At 41.0% G+C, this 21,207-nt stretch overlaps 1 protein-coding gene across 14 annotated transcripts in view; it reads right to left on the bottom strand.

Moving 5' to 3' along the window:
- LOC136004218 (ceramide transfer protein-like) overlaps positions 1–21,207 on the bottom strand; it is a 121,507-nt gene that overhangs the window by 80,927 nt on the left and 19,373 nt on the right. For all 14 annotated transcript variants that reach the window (XR_010608294.1, XR_010608293.1, XR_010608292.1 and 11 more), the window contains exons 4-8: positions 15,311–15,418; positions 14,372–14,510; positions 12,756–12,839; positions 11,580–11,737; positions 5,857–5,949 (exon numbers count right to left, since the gene is read on the bottom strand). Coding sequence is in view for 6 of the 14 variants with exons in the window: in XM_065660518.1 (XP_065516590.1) it covers positions 5,857–5,949; positions 11,580–11,737; positions 12,756–12,839; positions 14,372–14,510; positions 15,311–15,418 (582 nt within the window). In the remaining 8 variants the exon portion in view is untranslated. The remainder of the gene's footprint in view (positions 1–5,856; positions 5,950–11,579; positions 11,738–12,755; positions 12,840–14,371; positions 14,511–15,310; positions 15,419–21,207) is intronic.

Genomic DNA, 21,207 nt, shown 5'->3' with positions numbered 1-21,207 from the left:
GCCTGCCACCTCACACTGCGATGATGCTTGTTGGAGCTGGTTTCCTGATAGTCTTCACAGAGTCCTTATGCCACGTTCTGTACGTGGGACTGTGTAGTGCGAGTAATGATTGTCTGGATTTTGTGTTTCAAATATTGTAGTTGTGTGAAATGTGCTTGTGGGATCCCATATGCATACGTATGTGTGTGTGTGTGATGAGAGCAGATGGTGTTCTATGTATTTTTTTTGTTATTGTGTTCATGTAAAAGTTTTTAACAGGTAGTGGTTTAACATTTCAGGCAAGAAAGGGTTAATGCAAATGTGTGGTTGCTGACAGGTATTTATGGCTGCTGCTGAAGGAGGCAGGCAGCTGTAGCTGCTGCCGAGCAGGCTGCTGTTTGTAGCCGTACAAAGCAGAGTGAACAACTTTTGGAAAAGAAAAAAAAAAAAAAAAAGAGGGGGGGGGGGAGAGAAGAAAAAAAGGTAAAGTTGCAGAGCACAGGTAGACAAATGCGAATCCAGGTGATAGATTGGAAATCTATTCAGAGAGAGGCTCTGTCAAACAATGATTTTGATTGTTTGCAGGCCTTGCAGGAAAAGATTCTCACCTTTCCTGTTAAGTACCAGATTAACGCTCAAGGTCAGGCAGTAAATGCTGAAATGTATCCCTTAAATTGAAATTGCTATCTCAGTTAAGGCAAACTGTTATTTCTACAGGCATTCAGTTTGAACCCACTAGGCAGATGTTGTCATATATTTGGGGAACAGATTTGCTGTTATATTAAAAGTATTGTGAAATTAATCCTCACCCCTTCGCAGTTGTTGTTATGGAACGTGTATTGGCAGAAAACCTGTCAAGAGGTGGTTGCAGTTCAGCGAGGCCAGGGAGACCCCCTGATTGGGGTGCAATTACAACACCTGATGGGAACTGGACAGTTCTCCACTAAGGAGGCTCAAGTCCAGCTAGGACCAGAATTGTTAAAAGAATGTATGAGACTAGCCTTGCTACTGGGGAGATCATCATCTGCGTTGAAAGGCCTATTCATTGTTCCAGGTGTCATCAATGCTGATTATATGGGTGAAATTACGTTAAATTATTTATGCATCTTTGGTGATGAACAAACTCCAGCGGTTATTAAGCACTTTGTACAAACACAAGCACAGAAGATAAAGCCTTCTTTTAAGGCGTACTATCGAGATCCTAATACAGATTTGTGGCAGGGACTGGCAGAAGTAATATATCTGGGCCGTGGTTACGCCTGTGTTTCTGCTCCCGCAGGACCCTTGTGGATACCATCCAAGTGACTAAGACCGGCTGTTGCAGAAGCTCCAGTGACGGCGTCCCCGAGCTAGTGTATGGACCCTGACTCGCAGGCCCGGGAGGAGCGTTGCTTGCGCCGAGCGCTACAGCCACTAATAGAAGAACTTAAATCCTTAATCAACACAGAGCTTTCGTTGAGCACGGTCGCCCTCCTAGATCCGGTCCATGGCCACAGGCATATAGTGGTACAACTGAGATTGGTGATACAACAAGTGCTTCGATAACTCTGTAGTTTTTGTCATCAGTGTGACCCTACAGTAGAATTATATTGTGGTGGTTGTCAGTCTATAAGGCATCTTCGCCAGAGTTAGCTGAAACAAAGACTTTTTGTATAGTCTGTCAAATTATCTTTTATGTAACCCGCTTATAGCGCTTCAGAAATATTTAGCTGATTTTAGAAGTACAGATTTTGAATTACTCGAGTTATTTGAAAATCGATGTTCACTTCATAGAGCTGCATATACGTTTGCTTTACAAGCTGCTTCGCCGTTATAGATTCTCATAATTATAGGGGGTTTGTTACTTTGTTATGCTTTGCAATGTTGTTCTGCTTGTTTACAATGACTCCTGACTCAGCCCTTATTCCTTTATAAAGAAAAAGGGGGAATTGTGGAGGATTGGCTTGTCGAAAAAGGTCAAAAGGTCACATTCCCATCAACGAGCTGAAACAAGACATCTGTGTAGAACATGGTGCAGACTTCTCACACCAGATAATGAGGAACTGAAGGACACCGGCAAACAGCAGCATACTATGACCAATCACAGCCAAGGACACTAAGCGATAAGTGCATGAGAAGGAGGATGGTGGGGGGGTGCACGATGTAGCTGCAAAAATATAGAGCTTACACAATGCCTTATTTGTGCCAGAACCAATCAAGTGCCTAGTATTTGCATATTCACTGTTATATTAACCGAAGGTAGAAGCCCAATAAACGAAGCTTGCTGTTAACTCATATTGAGTCGTCCAAGTCTTCCTTTCAAGACAAAACTTCTTGGAAAGAACTGTTTAACAACAAACAGCATGTAGACTTGAGTCAACTATTAAAAACTTGTGTCCACTAAGTAAAACGGCAATTAAAGAAAACTAGGCTTATTGCTTTATTGTAAACCAAACTGGTCTAGCAAATTTCAAAAACCTACTTTACAACAAGGATATCTGGGAGAAGCAGCTGATTTCATAACCAGGTAGAAAAAGTTCAACTTTCTATCTTTTCTTTAAAAATACTAAAATAATAATAAAAATTCAGCAGAAACATCTGTAAGCAAAATATTTTAGACCAAAGCAGAATAAGGTAACCTGAGGTGAAGACAAACTTCTATTCTCAAAAAAAGTAAGGATTCTGATTCTTCATGCAGTTTCAGTTTTCAAGGTATAAAAAGCAGCATGAACGTTGCACAGAAACTGATTTACCCACAAACACACCCTGTCCAATCAATCAGAGAATCATAGAAATGTTAGGGTTGGAAAGGACTTTAAGATCATCCAGTTCCAACCCCCCTGCCATGGGCAGGGACACCTCACACTAAACCATGTCACCCAAGGTGCTGTCCAACCTGGCCTTGGACACCACCAGGGGTGGAGCATTCACAACTTCCTTGGGCAACCCATTCCAGTGCCTCATACCACATGAGGCATCCACAGCTGTGCAAGTGCCTCAACAAGCTCACAGTAAAGAACTTTTTCCTTATATCTAATCTGAATCTCCCCTTATTAAGTTTAAACCCATTCCCCCTTGTCCTGTCACTACAGTCCCTGATGCAGAGTTCCTCCCCAGCATCCTTGTACGCCCCTTCAGATACTGGAAGGGTGCTATGAGGTTTCCACGCAGCCTTCTCTTCTCCAAGGCTGAACAGCCCCAGCTTTCTCACCCTGCCTTCTTCAGGGACCATAGTGGTAGGACAAGGGGTAATGCCTTCAAACTTGAACAGGGGAAGTCTAGGTTAGATATAATGAAGAAGTTCTTTATTGTGAGGGTGGTTGAGGCACTGGAATAGGTTGCACAAGGAAGTTGTGAATGCTGCATCCCTGGCAGTTTTCAAGGCTGGGTTGGACAGATCCTTGGGCGACATGGTTTAGTGTGGCGTGTTCCTGACCATGGCAGGGGGGGTTGGAACTAGATGATCTTAATGCCTTTTCCAGCCTGAACTATTCAATGATTCTATGATTCTATCACTGGCCAGACTCAATTCTAACTGGGCCTTAGCTTTCCTGACCTGATCCCTAGCTTCCCAAACAACACCCCTGTATTCCTCCCAGGCTGCCTGTTCTTCCTTCCCCTATGTATAAGCTTCTTTTTTCACCCTCTGAGTTTGCTCAGCAGTTCCTTGTCCATCCATGGAGGCCTCCTGGCTTTCTTGCCCCATTTCCTTCTAGTCAGGACACATCGGTCCTGAGCTTGGAACAGGTGATCCTTGAATATCAGCCACCTTTTTTGGGCTCCCTGCCCTCCAGGGCTTTATAACATGGGACCTTACTGAGCAGGTTCCCGAACAGGCCAAAGTCTGCTCTCTTGAAGGCCAGGGCAGTGAGCTTGCTGTGTGCCCTTCTCACTGTCCTGAGAATCTCAAACTCCACCATCTCATGATCGCTGCAGCCTTGGAGCATCACTAGCAGGTCGAAGGAGGTGATCCTGCCCCTCTACTCTACTCTCATGAGACCTCACTTGGAGTACCGTGGACAGTTTTGGTGTCCTCAACATAAAAAGGACATGGAACTGTTGGAACAAGTCCAGAGGAGGGCCACGAGGATGATCAGGGGATGGGAGCACTTCCCATATGAAGATAGATAGGCTGAGAAAGTTGGGGCTGTTCAGCCTGGAGAAGAGAAGGCTGCCTGGAGACCTCATAGCAGCATTCCAGGGGGCTATAGGGATGCTGGGGAGGGACTCTTCTTTAGGGACTGTAGTGATAGGAACAAGGGGTAATGGGTTAAAACTTAAGCAGGGGGAGTTTAGATTGCATATAAGGAAGTAATTCTTTACTGTTAGGGTGGTGATGCACTGGAATGGGTTTCCCAGGGAAGCTGTGAATGCTCCATCCCTGGCAGTGTTCAACGCCAGGTTGGACAGAGCCTTGGGTGACATGATTTAGTGGGAGTTGTCCCTGCCCATGGCAGGGGGGTTGGAACATGATGATCTTAAGGTCCTTTCCAACCCTAACTATTCTATGATTCTATGATCACATTCCCAACCAGCCCCTCCCTGCTGGTGAGCACAAGGTCAAGAATGGCACCACTTCTCAGCTCTTCTACCACTTGTATGAGGAAGCTGTCATCCACACAAGCGAGGTACCTCCTGAACTGCTTGTGCTGGGCCATACCATTTCTCCAACAAATATCAGTGTGGTTCAAGTCCTCCATGAGGACAAGGGCTTGCGAGTGTGAGGTTGCTCCTATCTGCCTATAAAGGAGTTTATATATGCAGTGCTCCTGATCTGGTGGCTTGTCCTGAGTTCGGGTTTAACAGTTATTTTTCTCCTTCCTAGTAGCTGGTGCAGTGCCACGTTTTTGACTTTAGACCGAGAACAGTGCTGATAACACACCAGTGTTTTAGTCGTTCCTAAAAATTGTTTACCCCAATCAAGGACTTTTTCAGTCTCGTGCTCTGCCAGTGAGGAGAGGCATGGGAAGCCAGGAGGAAGCAGAGACAGGACAACTGAGCCAAAGTAGCCAAAGGGGTATTCCATCCCACAGCATGCCATGCCCAGTATATAAACTGGGGGGTGTTACCCGGAAGGCTCAGATTGCTGCTTGGGTCAGTCTGGGTATCGGTCGGTGGGTGGTAAGCAACTGTATTGGGCATCACTTGTGTTTACTGTTTTCCTCTTACTCTTTTAGTTTTAAATTCTCTCCCCTTGTTATTTCCTTTATCATTATTATTATTGGTGGTAGCAGTAGTGGTTTTGTATTATACCTTAGTTACTGGACTGTTCCATTTTCCTCCCCATCCCTCCAGGAGTTGGGGGAGGGAAGTAGGAGGGGGAGTGAGAGAGCAGCTGAGTGGTTCTGAGTTACCATCTGGGCTTAAACTACGACATGGCCTGTAGCAGACCTCCACAGCAAGGACCCTTGTCACTATTCTCCCTTTAATCCTGACCTGCAAGCTCTCTGTTGGCTCATCACCCATTCCCAGGCAGATTTCTGTACTCTCCAGCCTATCATTGACATAAATAGCTACACCCCCTCCCCGTCTGCCTCGCCTGTCTTTCCTAAAGAGCCTATAACCTTCCATTCCAACATTCTAGTCGTAGGAGCTATCCAACCATGTTTCTTGGATTCCAACAATGTCATATCCCTGTAGTCATGTACACATCTCCAATTCTTCTTGTTTATTCCCCATACTACATGCATTTGTGTAGAGCAGCTGAGCCGAGCTCCAAATAAAGCCGACTCATTGGCTGAAGCAGCTGGAGTAGCTCTGCATTGCTCCAAGCATTCATTCTAGGTGCTGCCATCTGACTGGTATGCTTGGGATGTATCAGTGTCCTGCTACTTTAAGAAACAAACTAATATTCAAAGGCCTTAGTATTTTTTAAAACTTGAAAAGCAAATTTTGTACCTCATAGTCTGGCCCTCCAAAGTGGGACTTTTTCTTCAGTTCCGTCACAGCATTTTTGTATGATTCTTCAATTCTTCTCCTTCTCTCTATCTCCTGTAAAATTAAATGATCATTTGATACAGCAAGAATGAATTGGCCAATAATAGTCATCATGCAAATAAATGGAATGACCAGTATAGTTTTGTCAGGTTTTTTTCCCCAAGTAACAATTGAAAAGCTGCCAATTTTTTTATTTGAATGTATGCATTATATATGCCCATATACATGTATATATAATACAAAGCTTGGGGAGCTAGCTACCTTGAGAATACCTTCTTTAAGTCATGTGGAAGATACTAGATCAGCAAGCAAAATTCGGTATCTAGATTAAGCATGGTTTGTTGAGGATCAGACTTGGTATCTGTCAGTTTATATAAACTTCTTAACATAGATGCTTCGGCAGTGATAACAAAGGGTGAAAAGTAAGACTGGTAGAAAGCTAACATGTTGAATGGGGTGAGATACTAGTGAATCACAGCATGTAAGAAGCTTTTATCTATAATTAAGTGGCATAGGATCCATGCAAATCATTTTGTGAACTCCATGCAGAGACTAACAAATTATCGTTCTCCCATAATAGGTGTGTGAGTGTACTACAGACACTAATGTTATCTATATTATTGTATATTTTGAATAAAGAAGTAGTAATACTGGAATCAGATTAAACCTAGTATTTCCTCTGCAAATTCTATATACTGACAGATATTCCCAGAGAAAAAGCTATTAATATTTCTGAAATTCTTGCAGAATTTATCTCTAGTACATCAGACACCACACACTACTTCTTGCAGATAAGAGTATAATTATTCAGCAACCCAATTTGAACTTTAATGATTCAGTGGAAAACCTTTATCAACACTTAAATGCTGAGTTTATCAAATGAGAATTTGGTGGTAATGTTCACATTGGAACACATTCTTTCCTGTTCCTAAAGAAAAATTTGAAAAATAAAGCAAAAGCTTTGATGCAAAATAAATTAGTAAGTTTTCCACAGGAAAATTCTTATGAGAAGAGCAGCACTTAGATGAAGACAGTATTACCTTTATATGTGAATGTAGGTTTTTCCCTTCTTGGAACTACCACACACAGTTGACAATAGGTAATAACTGTTTTGTGAAATTTTGCAAGTTTACCTATTTTGAAAGTAACTGGAGAGTCCTTAAGATGCATAAAGCATGACTTGAGTGTAAGTCATTGAGAGAGAGCATAGAAGTTCTACCAGAACACTTGGAATGAAAACCAAAAAAGCCTCTAAAACAACAGCCCCCTGATCCCCACACTTTCTGTACTTCAATCTGCAAATTAGTGATAATTCGTATGTGTCAAGAGACAATTCTCTATATCTGTAAGCTTCTCTTGGTGACTGTCGTGGTTTAAACCCAGCCGGCAACCCAGAACCACTCAGCCGCACACTCCCCCCCTTCTTCCCCCACTCCCGGAGGGATGGGGAGGAGAACTGAAAGAATGTAACTCCCATGGGTTGAGATAAGAACAGTCCAATAACTAAGGTATAACACAAACCACTATTGCTACCACCAGTAATAATAAAGATAAGGGAAATAACAAGGGAAGAGAATACAATTGCTAACCACCTGCCAACCGATACCCAGCCCAACCCAAGCAGTGATCTAGCCCTTCCGGGTAACTGCCCCCAGTTTATATACTGGGCATGACATGCTGTGGTATGGAATACCTCTTTGGCTAGTTTGTGTCAGTTGTCCTGTCTCTGCTTCCTCCCGGCTTCCCCTCCTCCCTGGCAGAGCATAAAACTCAGAAAGTCCTTGGTCAGAGTAAACATTTCTTAGCCACAACTAAAATCATCGGTGTTATCAGCACTGTTCCCAGGCTGAAAGTCAAAACCACAGCACTGCACCAGATACTAAGAAGGAGAAAAATGACTGCTACTGCTGAACCAAGGATGGCAACAACATTAAGTAAGGCAGAAATTGGGAAATTGATTGCACAGCAGAAAAATTACTGGTGTATTAAAACCGTAAAATTTAATGAGACATTTAAGTTACAATTGTGAAAGGTGAACAAAATAAACTACCCAAACATGTTAATCTTAAAGTAAAATTTAACATTCAGAAAATAATTTTGCACATTAATACCAATTATTAAGACAAAAGGAAACAAGAACAGAAAAATGTTGCTGCAGTCAAGACAACAAGAAAAGCATCATCATAAGGATTATGTTGAAAATAAAAAAAATGAACCAAATACTAAAGATTAAATCCTTTCCCTGTTTATCCATTTTCTTTTAAAAAGTCTATTTTAAGAATACATTGAAGAGGCTTATACTGAAAAATATACTGCACTGGAAAAATAAAAAGTCAAGCTCAAGATCTTAACAGCTAAGAAGAAAAGTTCAAAAGCAAAGCTGCAACTACATTTAGCTTTAAATAACATTACATGCTTTTGTATTAATTTTATTCTGGCCATCTGAATCTTTTGGCAACAGACAAAACTAAATATAGAATTCTAAAATTATAATCATTAAGTGCACTATTTTAGCAGTCATCTTCAAAATTAAAAGATGTTTTAATAATGATTTCTTGTTTTCAAAAGTTTAAAAATAAAGTTTCCAACCTTCAGAATGTAACTTAAAAACCTTTCATGTATTTAAAAAACAGGGTTTCTAGAGAAAGATACTCACTCCATGACGTACTCAAATTGTAGTCAGCTCCAGATTCAACCAGTTCTAATGAAACTTGAGCTTTTTAATATTAGAAATATTGGAGGACAGCTATAATTTTGAAGTATATTTGCTTCAAGTTCAGCAGACATAAATCTCATCGCATCTTTAGGTTAAACTGTCCCTCTACAAGATGGAGGTTGTATAGTTTTGTGAAGTAGCAGGACTCTCGCTAATCACATTTGTGTTTTGCTGTCAAGTAAAACTTGGTTCTGAAGCTAGTGGAGTGAGGAAGCTGGAGAGGGAAGGAGAGCAAGCTGGATTACAACAGTACTCTGTTGAGGAGGAGGAGTTATTTCAGAGCAGATAAAATATCCACACTGTAGCCCATGGAGGACCCCACGCTAGAGCAGGGGGACATTTTCTGAAGGAACCATGTTCCAGGGAGGACCCCCACTGGAGCAGATTTTTCCCCGGAGGACTACAGCCCTGGAAAGGACCTGCACTGGAGCAGGGGAAAAGTGTAAGGAGGAAGGAATGGCAGAGACTAAGTGTTTTGGACTGATCTCGAATCCCCCATTCCCCACCTCTCCCACTCTGCACTGCTTGGAGCTAGCAAGCTGGGGGTAGAGGGGCCTGTAGTGAAAATGTGAAGTTGAGACTGGGGAAAAAAATGGGGAAAGCAAGCTGCTTTAGTGTTTGTCTTTCTGTTTCCCACTAACTGTACCAATTTTAATAAGCAACAAATTGATTTTGCCCAAGTTCTGCCATGACAAGAAGTGGTAAGCAATTTCCCTGTCTTTCTCATCCTATTCCCCCCACCCCCCCAGTCCTGCTGGATGGGGTGGTAAGTAAGCAGCTGGGTGGGCATTTGGCTGTTAGCTAAGGCTAACCCACCACAATTCTATATTATTTAGTTCGGGTTAAAACTTAAACAGGGGAAGTTTAGATTGGATATAAGGAGGAAGTTCTTTCCTGTTAGGGTGGTGAGACACTGGAATCGGTTGCCCAGGGGGGTTGTGAGTGCTCCATCCCTGGCAGTGTTCAAGGCCAGGTTGGATGAAGCCTTGGGTGGGATGGTTTAGTGTGAGGTGTCCCTGCCTATGGCAGGGGGGTTGGAACTAGATGATCTGGAGGTCCTTTCCAACCCTAACTATTCTATGATTCTATGATTCTAATTAAAATCTCCTATTCTAAAAGGACAGCAATTAGAGGAATCCAAATAAAAAGGTTATTTTATATTAGAATGACAGTACTTCACCATGAGTATGCTGTAAACCCCAGAAAATTTCACTAACAAGTGTGACAAAGTTGCAGGTCTAACAAAGCAGAGAAACTTAAAATCTCCAAGTGTTTAGAAGATGATGCTATTTTAATTTCTGGGAAACCAAGTCCAAATAAGCTTGTGACCCCCTTTAAAATGTATTTACTCATGCTGTATGAGGTGGTATGTTGCTGTATGAGATATCAGTCACATGAGACTCAAAGTGAAATTTAGGTTTGAATTTGTTAATAGCTTGCAGCAAAAAACAAGTGCTTTAAAGTTAGTCTACAGAAGGAGAAAAACATGACAACTAAACTAATTCAAATTCTATATTAACATATTATTCTGTAATAGTGTATACTAATGTACTGACAAGAAGAAATTCACTTAATCCATGTTCTAAGCAAAGTCTGCTCAGCAAGAGTGAACTGTGTTTACTCAGCCTGAAGAAGAGAAGGCTTTTTTTGGGGACTTAACAGTAGCCTTCCAATACCTCCAAGGAGGTCATCAAGAAACTGAGCCAGGCTCTTCACAGCAGTCTCTACTAGGAAGATGAAAAACAATAGGCAGATACTAGAATAAAAGCTACTCAAACTGAATATAATGAAAAACTTTTTCACTATAACAACAGTTGAGCAGAACAGGCTGCCCAGAAAGGCTGTGCAGTCTCCAGCTTTGGAGACTTGAAATAAGACTTGATAAAGCCCTGAGCAATTCAGTCTGATCTCAAACTGTACTTCCTTTAAGCAGGAGGTTGGACTAGAGACCTCTTGAGGTCTCTTCCAACCTGAATTACCCTGTGATCTCATGAACAAGTTTCAAGTCTCAGGTCTGCTATATAATTCCTCCAAGTACCTAGATGAAGCAATAATAAATTGTGTCGACAGAAGTCACAATACAATTAGATAGAATCAGGCCTTTGACATACAGACAAATAAGAGCTAGGAGACGGGCAAGGATTTAAATGTGGATGTATTTTGTCTGAGTTACTTCATTCTTTGAATTGTGTACCACTAACACATATGGAGTAAGACTTGAAGTGTAATATGAACCATATGGAAACATGCTAAATTAAAAATGAGGCAACAGTGGCTAAAGGACTGTAAAGGACACCAGCCAGTGATGGCAGGATTCTAGAAGTCAAAGCCTGAAGTACACCCTACCCTATCCATTCTTCTAGCACATCTCATCTGAAGAGAGAAGACACTGCTGCTTTTGAGTTGCTATAGTGGTTGAATAGGCTTACCATGAACTATCACTGCTATAAGAATAACAGATATACCACACACACCCCTAAAAAAGTAACCAATTGGTATAAAACATGACTTAAAGGAATCTCTTCAATATCCTAAAGGTGAGTGAAATAATTGTATCGTAGACTTTTAAAGTTAGAACTGGTTGTTGTCCTCAGTACTGTCACCATCTCTTATCACAATTAAAACATTTCAACATTCAACAAACATTTTGCAAGCATGGATAATTAGGACTTTTAGAGGAAGGCAAGCAATAAACTTATTACTGTAGAATACTATTGGGTTCTTTATAGATATAAAAAAAAATATAGGAATACTATACGAACAAGGGCTGGGAAAAAAAGAATACGATAAATAATGTTACTGTATCACCAACAGCCAGGATGAGGTTTTAACATTTTAATCGGAGTAATAAATAATGAAAGCACCTACAATTAATAAACACTGGAATAAAAAGTTAAAACCAGCTAATTTGAAATTTCCATTTCAAGCTAAAGAAACAATTTTTTCAACAGAAGGAAAGTTATCTTACCTTATCTAGTCTTTTTTGCCAGCTTTCTTCACGTTTTACCATGAGTTCAACACAATGAGAGAGTGTAGCAAGGATTCCAGCAGTAGTTGCCTTGAAAGTTATAGCTTCTCCTTTAAAGTCTATGCCATTAATTCCTTTGGGTATCACATGTGGAAACACTAAACCCAAACATGAATCATTCAATAACTCCTTCCATTTCCTTACATCATAACAGTTCTAGCAATAATCTAAAAAGAGCATTTAAATACAACAAGGAAACATGCAACACACAGGGAACTAGAGGCAGTTAAAAAGGAAACAGAAGACAGAAAAGGATTATTGTGCCAATATATTTTCCAGGTTCTTGAAAAAAAAATATTTTGAACAGTACTTCTTTTGGATATTCCATCAGATTTGAAACTGTTTGGCTTCAAAATTTTGTAAACCAAAGTCTAACAAATAATGAATTATCAACAACTAGAGAATGTAAATACTGAAATTATTTCAGTTGGGAAGCAAGAAAAAGTATAAGAAGAATGCAAAGAGACTTTTAAATGCGTATACAGGCCAGAAGTATCAGATTTCTAAAACAGCAAGACTTGTGCGAGTCCTTCACATTTATTGCATGGATGCAGTGAGTACAATGACTATAACCATACCATTTAAGATAAGAATAAAAATCAGAATTCTGTTCATCATAACATTGGAAAATAGTTAAAAAAAGAACTAAAATTATGATGAGTCATACAATGTTGACTTAACTATTACATAGCCATAGAATTTAAAGAAAACATAATAGGGCACACCTAACTGAAAAAGCATTGTGCTCTGCCATGCTGCTAAAGCAGATAACACTTGCAAGAAAAACTACAATTGCTTGTTATGAATCTCAGTTCCCAATATCCAAATGATGCAGCCGTTTCAACAGAATTTTGTAGTGGAAATAGCTTTGGACACAGAACAGGAAATTACAGTTTGAGAGGCTTTCATTAATATGTCTGAATTAAGAATAACTCAGATTATCATTCCTTAGCTGCTTTTCATGATTATCTTAACACAAATAAGAACTTCCTGTCACATACATTCAAATAACTATTCTTGTCATTTTCTGCTTAGAAAAGAGCATAAATACCCATCTTGTATCAAGCTTATCATAAGATTCATATGAATTTTCAGTGAAAAAGGTGACATACTTACATTTTTCCTTACTGCTATTACTATTATGTAAAAAGTCCACATCGGATTGCATTGTAGGGAAATCATCTTCATCATCTTCTACCACTAAATATGAAAGAGAGTGCGTTATGGAAGTGAGAAAGCTTTCCCAATTCTTTACTGTGCAAGAAAGAATTAAGAGCATGGTCTAGGGTGAGGTGTCCCTGCCCATGGCAGGGGGGTTGGAACTAGATGATCTTAAGATCCTTTCCAACCCTAACTATTCTATGAAAATCATCTTCATATAACAAGTCATGACACCACCACCACAACCCTTTTTTTTTAACCTGAAACCACTATCGACATTACTGTCAGAAACCATCAGGAGATTAACATTTGCTCAGTATCAAAATTTAGCACTTGATCGTAAGAAGAACATTATTTTGGTGTTAAAACCGGATAAGCAGGGAGCCACAACTGAGCAATTATCTACTGGTTTACACTAGAAAGTTTTGAAAGTGGAATAGTACTTATCTACTGTTTTCTCACTATCAAAAGTTTCAGGCTGCCAGAACAAATGCGAGGATGAATATAAATACCTCAAGAGAGTGCCTGAATACAACAAGCTGTGCTCTGAGAAGAACAATTCAGAGATATGTAGACATCCATACCTGAGTCTACTAGGACATTACATGCATATTCAGTACTCTAGCTGCAGCCAATACATCTCAGGAGCATTCATTATGGCAGAACCTTTGCCTTTTTTAAATAACATATTTTTCCTATCAAAACTAATATCCTATTGTTTTTCTAAATAAAGGTAAGAGATACACCGTTAAACTAACTTGAATTCATTTTATGGGGTAAACAATTATTGTTCTATAACATCAAATGCTTAAAACAATATTACTTTTATACAGTTGACAGCTACAGGTTTATATTTAAGTTAAGCAGATTTTTATGGGAATCCAACTTCTGACGTGAAAATAGTTAACACTGTTGATGCAGAAATATCTATGATTAATCCCATTACTACAGAGTATATTTAAGATATATATTTTATTTATATGGTATCAAATGCTATAGTAACTATTGTGTTACCACAAAAGTCAGTCGGAGAAACTCTCTAAGACTCAATGTGAAGTTTTAGAAAGCAGCATTCTTTATTGCAGCGCTGGGCACACACGTGAATCGTTTCACAAAGGTGAGCGCACCCAGTACTTGCCAGCAGAATATTTGCATTTTAATTACACATGCGTTTTCTTGCTGAGTGAGGGTCCCTGGTGGTCACCAGTAGTCTTCCTCACTGTGTTTACTGAATGACCTCAGTGCTTGTGCACACTCACAAGGTCCTAGTGCTGAGTTAGCAATTGGTATGTCCTTGTTTTTGTTCTCCTCCAGTCTCTGTTACCTTGAAGGCTAGCATCCTTGGTCTTATTTGCTGTCTCCTTAGTTGTTATAAGTCCCGTGATGTTCCTTCCCCCATCAGCTGAACATTCCTTTCTCTCTAGGTGTTAGCAACTTAGAACAGTTTGCTATATTTTACTATGTTAGTTTAAAGCCACACACACTACTGTTAGTTTAAACTTATAATTTAAGCCTACAATTGTGTAAAAGTTAAATTCTATAGAGATAAGAGTTTTTAATTACAGTTTTACCTTTATCCCTCTGGAGTTCATCTTTGGAAACTGCATCTGCACAGGTATCAAAGTATTTCTGTAAAGTATCAACTTGTCTACACAAGATGTCCCTAAAGGTTTCCATTTCTGCAAGCTTCTCACGTAAGCTATGGCCCTTCTGAAAATGCAAGAGAAAAAAGGCTCAAATGCTTCTACATACTCAGCAGTAATTCAATGCAAAAAATAAAATAAAATTCTGCAGTTATGAAGAAAAACTTCAAGTACACTAAGGACATTTCACATATCAACAGATATAAAATACTGTTAATGACAGAAAATATGAAATTGTATAAGTGTTTCTTACTCATTTTAACCACTGACCACTGATCTCAATTTTTCCTCTTGACTGCATCTGCTAATTTAGAACATTCAATATAAGCTTATTAAAAACATGATCTTGCATGCTACCAGGTTTACGCGTATTTGCCTGAAAAGTCAGTTCTATTTTAAGATCTTTGTTCTAATCTTTACTCCCCCCTTTCTTGTGCTGCTCTTCTTCTGCTCTTCTAAAAGTACAGCCCACCCAAATTCAAATGTTAAATATTCATACACATGAAACAAGGAAAGACATCATTTGTCAATCAATAAAGTCACAGAATCAGCATTTCCTTTCATTTAGAAGCCCTGATAGTCTCAAAAGTATGCTAGGAAAAGTTAATATATCCTCCTACAGGTTTGATTTTCTTGCACTTGAAAATGACACCATAGTTTAACATGGACAACTGCACAGAGGCATGAAAAAGCTTCCTGTACGATCTGTTCATCATCACATGCTAATTACTAACACTTATAATAAACCAAACATATGGTGGGTGTTTTTTTCCTACAATTGTGTGAATAAGTCTTCACATAGCTTATTTACTTTCCACTTGTGTGTGTTATTTACACACCAATACTAAGAAAATGTTAGTCACTAACCTTGAATGAAGAGGTGGACGTTGCAGAGTATCCACTTGCTCCAGAAACAAGAGACACCATGGAGCCATGGCGTCGTAAACTTGACTCTGATTCATTGCCAGATCCATTCTAAAAACCAAACCACACACAAAACTAGAGTTCTGAATTTCTTAATAAAAGAAATCATGAAAGCAAGTTTAACATCATCTCTAAAACTAGCCCTTAATTTGTTTGTCAGGAAGCAGCAGGGGCTTAACAACTCAGACTGTGTCTGTAAATTCAAGATGTTGATGTAGCTTCTGTAAAGTTACTATGAATAAAACAAGGTGAAATACTGAAACCAAGAGGAAGAAGACAATAATAGTAACTAATTAAATATTGAAAAAAATTGGAAAAAAAATCTCTTGATTAAAATAGCATGAAAAAGATCTAAGAATATTATGCTTAACAAGTGAAATGAGGATACTGAGGAACTGTAAGAAAAGTTTTTCCTCAAAGATTAAAATAAAATAGCCCATGCATGGCAAAGGAGAAGAAAAACCCTGAAAGAGAACATAAGATGGTACTAGAAAATCACATTCCCTAACTATTGTACGAATTAGTCTTTATAGTATGAAATCAACTTTCTAAGAATATATAGTTTACATTGCATACTGTACAGTAACAGTTAAGCAAGCATGACTAAAGCACCCCAGCTCACTGCAAGGACATTCACCACCCTAAAAGATAAAGCATACCACCAGACTATCAAGATAACACTAATAGCCCCTCTAACACCTCTATGAAACCATCCATTATGACATCACAGACAAGTAACTCTAGCAAGACTGAAGTGAGAGACATCCAGATCAACAAAAAAAAAGCAGAAAATGATGCCACAGAATAATAGTTGCTTTGCAAAACAGAACTATGTGTGTCTCCCCTGGTTTCTACTGGGACAGAGTTAATGTTCTTCCTAGCAGCTGGCACAGTGCTGTGTTTTGGCTTTGGTCTGAGAATAATGCTGATAACACACGGATGGTTCAGTTGTAGCACAGTAGCACTGACTCTGTGCCCTGGGTTCAGCTGTAACAGTCATTTTTCTCCTTCTTAGTTGCTGGTGCAGCACTGTGTTTTGACTTTTGACCTGGGAACAGAGCTGATAACACGAATGTTTTAGTCTGCCCAAGGACTTTCTGAGCCTCATGCTCTGCCAGGGAGGAGGGAAAGCTGGAAGGAAGCAGAGTCAGGACACCTGACCCAAGCTAGCCAAAGAGGTATTCCATACCACAGCACGTTATGCCCAGGATGTAACGGGGAGTTACCCAGAAGGGCTAGGGCACTGCAGGATTGGAGAAGGCATCAATCGGTGCTCGGCTGGGGGGAGTGGGGCAAGTTATCGGTCAGCTGGTGTTGAGGTGCATTCTTTCCTCTTGTTATTTCCTTTATTGTTATTATTATTAATATTGGTGGTAGCAGTAGTGATTTGTGTTATACCTTAGTTACTAAACTGTTATTATCTCAACCAGTGGGAGTTGCATTCTTTTCGATTCTCCTCTCCGTCCCTCCGGGAGTAGAGTGAGGGAAAGAAGGGGTGGGAGTGAGAGAACAAGGTGCGCGGCTGGGTTTAAACCACGACACCCTGATCAAGGACTTTTCAGTGTCTCATGCTCTGCCAGGGAGGAGGAGCACAGGAAGCCGGAAGGAAGCAGAGACAGGACACCTGACCCAAACTAGCTAAAGGGGTATTCCATCCCACAGCACATCATACCCAGTATGTAAACTGGGGGGTGTTACTCAGAAGGCCCAGATTGCTGCTCAGGTCGGGCTGGGTATCGGTCGGTGGGAGGTGAGCAATTGCATGGGGCATCACTTGTGTTTATTGCTGTTTTCATTTTCCCCTTTTTAGTTTTATATTTTCTCCCCTTGTTGTTTCCCTTATCATTATTATTGGTGATAGCAGTAGTAGGTTTGTATTATACCTTAGCTATTGTGCTGTTCTTATCTCAGCCCGTGGGATTTACATTCTTTCGATTTTCCTCCCCATCCCTCCGGGGGGGGGGGGGGGGGAAGAAGGGAGGGAGTGAGCAAGCAACTGCATGGTTCTGAGTTACCAGCTGGGCTTAAACCACGACAGCATATGTGACAAGGGCATGTCAAAACAACTGTTATAAGCATTCGATGTATTGGTTTCATAGCCACTAGTTACAATCTTGACTTACTTGCTTTCAGAGTTGTGCTTTTTCTCAAGGTTATATTATGTCACACCTTACTTGCAGCATGTGTGCTCTGAGGTGATGTTTATCATCCATGGGGCCTAGGGTTAGATTATCACTCTCTTGTACTTTGTAACACTGGCTTATGATATCACAGGGTCACTGATTGTGGAACTGGCATGTATACTCAGCACTGCCTTCCTTTGAGAGGCACGTAATGTGAACTATTAATAATTATACCTTTTGCATTTTCTCCTTGGAGGGCCAACCTATGGTGGAGCCTCCCACAGCTTCCTCCCATATCTTCTTCAGGCTGTTTATAATAGCATTTGAAAATTTTGAAAATTTTAATATCCCTGTGATCCACCATAGCCCTATTGCTAGGAACCATCATTTTGTTGAATATCGTTCAGGTCTTGTTTAAAGTTAAGCAACTATTTAAAATAACAACAAGAGATCTTCCCTAAGGAGGGATAGTTATGAGTGGCAGGGTGTGTGGGATAGTACAGGCAAGTATCTAGGCCAGTGAGCCCCTCCAGTACTTTGGAACTTCACCACTGAACAAGTGGAAAATTGAGAGAAAAATCGTGAAATATTTAGAAAAGGTATGCTGTCATCCTGACAATACCAGAGAGGAACAAATCACTTCAAAATGCTGGGGCCTCACCCATGCTTACAGAGCCCTGCTCAACATATTCACTACCCTCAAAAGGAAAAGAAGGTCTCGACATCTGATGGCAAAACAACAGCCACTGCAGCTACTCCAACTCCAGCAACAAGCAGTGGGGCTAAACCAAAGAACCAACCTGTACCAGTAAGAGTCAACCCTACACGCAAGAAGAAATGGACAGGAATGTCAGCTAGTTTACTGAAGGAAGACAAAGCAGGGCTGTGGAGGATTGGCTTGTCGAAAAAGGTCAAAAGGTCACGTTCCCATCAACGAGCTGAAACAAGACATCTGTGTAGAACATGGTGCAAACCTCTCACACCAGATAATGAGGAAATGAAGGACACCGGCAAACAGCAACATACTATGACCAATCACAGCCAAGGCCACTAAGTGATAAGTGCATGAGAAGGAGGATGGTGGGGGGGTGCACGGTGTAGCTGCAAAAATGTAGAAGCTACAAACCAATGATCTTGTAACATGTAAAAGCTGTAAGCCAATGATCTCTCTGTAACCAAACTATATACCTTGCTTGCATGTTTATAAGTATCCATCTGCTTAGCAATAAACGAGACTTGTTGATCATCATCTGATGAGCTCGTCTCCCGGCGATTCCTACACAGGGCCAGCACAAGAACAGGAGGAAGAGACAGAACAAGAACTGCCAGGGAAAAGGGGAAGCCAGGAGGAAGCAGACAAGACACCTAACCCAAAGAAGCCAAAGAGGTATTCCATACCACAGCACACGGGCTCAGATCCCTGCTTGGGCCAGGCCAGGTATTGGTTGGCAGGTGGTAAGCAATTGCATGCTCTCCCCTTGTTATTTCCTTTATCATAATTATTATTCATGGTAGCAGTAGTGGTTTTATATTATACTTTAGTTACTGGACTGTTTTTATCTCAACCTCTGGGAGTTACATTCTTTTGATTCTCCTCCCCATCCCTCCAGGAGCAGGGAGAGGAAGAAGGGGGGGGGGTGAGCGAGCAGCTGTGTGGTTCTGAGTTACCAGCTGGGCTTAAACCACAACAGTTCTTTGTGGTGCCGAATGTGAAGCCTGACGGGTTCAGATAATGACAGATCTGACCAGAGTGTATTTGTGATGAGCATTCACTGTTTCGGAATAACAGTCATCACAATGCTGATTCCATACCAACAAACCCAGTCACTTCCCATGATTCAGAGAAAACTCCAGGAGCAAACTTGCCAACAAAGTTTTCAAGCTGACAAGAAAATATTCTTTATTGCAGCACCGGGAAACACGGGGGATAGCTCCTCTTAACGCGTGTCTCCCCTGTTGCTACACAAGCCATTCTTATATAGCCACTGGGCATACATACATATTCATGAGGCTACATGGGGATTACATAATTTTCCAGAAAGTTCCCCGCAAGCATAAAAAATTGTGGTGGTGGTCTCTGAGGGTCGTTTACTTCTTCCAAGAATCTTCATCACTTCTGGCAGCCATTGAAGCATGCAGAATAGATGCTCATACCAGCTAAACTGGTTGGTTAGCACCAGAGACATAATAATCCTCCTGTCCTCCTACAAACCAGTTGGTTTAACTGTAGCCCATCCTGGACACCTGCCGTTCCCAGATACTCCTTATCCCTGTGTCCTGTTCTTCTAGACTGTTTTTCTTAAAACTATGTCAACTATAACGATTTGTCTTGTACAAGAACTCTCAGTATGTTCTCTAGCTGCACTCTATTGTTTTCCCTATGTATCATGCACCTCAGTAATTTTCCATTGCTACTATTACAAAGCCATCAAATTTAACATTGCTTAAAACTAATTCTAAAGGTTTATATATTCCATTTTGTGATTTTGTGCCTCCCTTGTCCCAGCCAGCACCTATGATAAATGCTTGGAGAGATATAGAGACATTTCAGCCATTTCAGCCAATAAGCTGGATTCACATAGAGCTGGGCTAAGAAGTCTCTATACAAATGCCCATAGTACATGGTATAAAAAAGAGGAATTAGAGATGTGTGCATGTCTACAGGGGTATGATATGCATATGATATGATTTTGGCCAACATATGTGAAAAATCATGGAAGTCAGGTGAAGTTCCCGACGACTGGAAAAAGGGAAATATAACCCCCATTTTCAAGAAGGGGAAAATGGAAGACCCGGGGAATTACAGACCAGTCAGTCTCACCTCTGTGCCTGGTAAAATCTTGGAGCACATTCTCCTGGACAACATGCCAAGGCACATGAAAAACAATGAGGTGCTTGGTGACACCCAGCATGGCTTCAATAAGGGGAAATCCTGCCTGACCAATTTGGTGGCCTTCTATGATGGGGCTACAGAATTGATGGACAAGGCTAAAGCAGTTGATGTCATCGACCTGGACTTGTGCAAAGCATTTGACACTGTCCCACACGACATCCTTCTCTCTGAGTTTGAGAGGTAACAATTTGATGGATGGACCACTCGGTGGATAAAGAACTGGCTGGATGGCCACACACAAAGAGTTGTGGTCAATGGCTCGATGTCTGGCTGGAGACCGGTAATGAGTGGTGTCCCTCAGGGATCTGTGTTGGGACTGATCTTGTTCAACATCTTCGTCGCTGACATGGACAGTGGGATTGAGTGTGCCCTCAGCAAGTTTGCCGATGACACCAAGCTGTGTGGTCCGGTTGATATGCTGGAGGGAAGGGATGCCATCCAGAGGGACCTTGACAGGCTTGTAAGGTGGGCTGATGCCAACATTATGAAGTTCAACCACGACAAGTGCAAGGTCCTACACCTGGGTCAGAGCAATCCCAGGCAAAGCTACAGATTGGGCAAAGAAGAGATTCAGAGCAGCTCTGCATAGAAGGACTTGGGGGTGCTGGTCGATGAGAAAATGAACATGAGCCAGCAGTGTGTGCTCGCAGCCCAGAAAGCCAACCGTATCCTGGGCTGCATCAAAAGGAGCGTGACCAGCAGGTCGAAAGAGATGATCCTGCCCCTCTACTCTGCTCTTGTGAGACCTCACCTGGAGTATTGTGTGCAGTTCTGGGGTCCTCAACATAAAAAGGACATGGAACTGCTGGAACAAGTCCAGAGGA

Source organism: Lathamus discolor, chromosome W (assembly GCF_037157495.1).
Source record: "Lathamus discolor isolate bLatDis1 chromosome W, bLatDis1.hap1, whole genome shotgun sequence".
In the NCBI taxonomy this organism is placed as follows: domain Eukaryota; kingdom Metazoa; phylum Chordata; class Aves; order Psittaciformes; family Psittacidae; genus Lathamus; species Lathamus discolor.
Note: the sequence above shows the minus strand (reverse complement) of the source record. Positions and strands in the feature narration are given on the sequence as shown.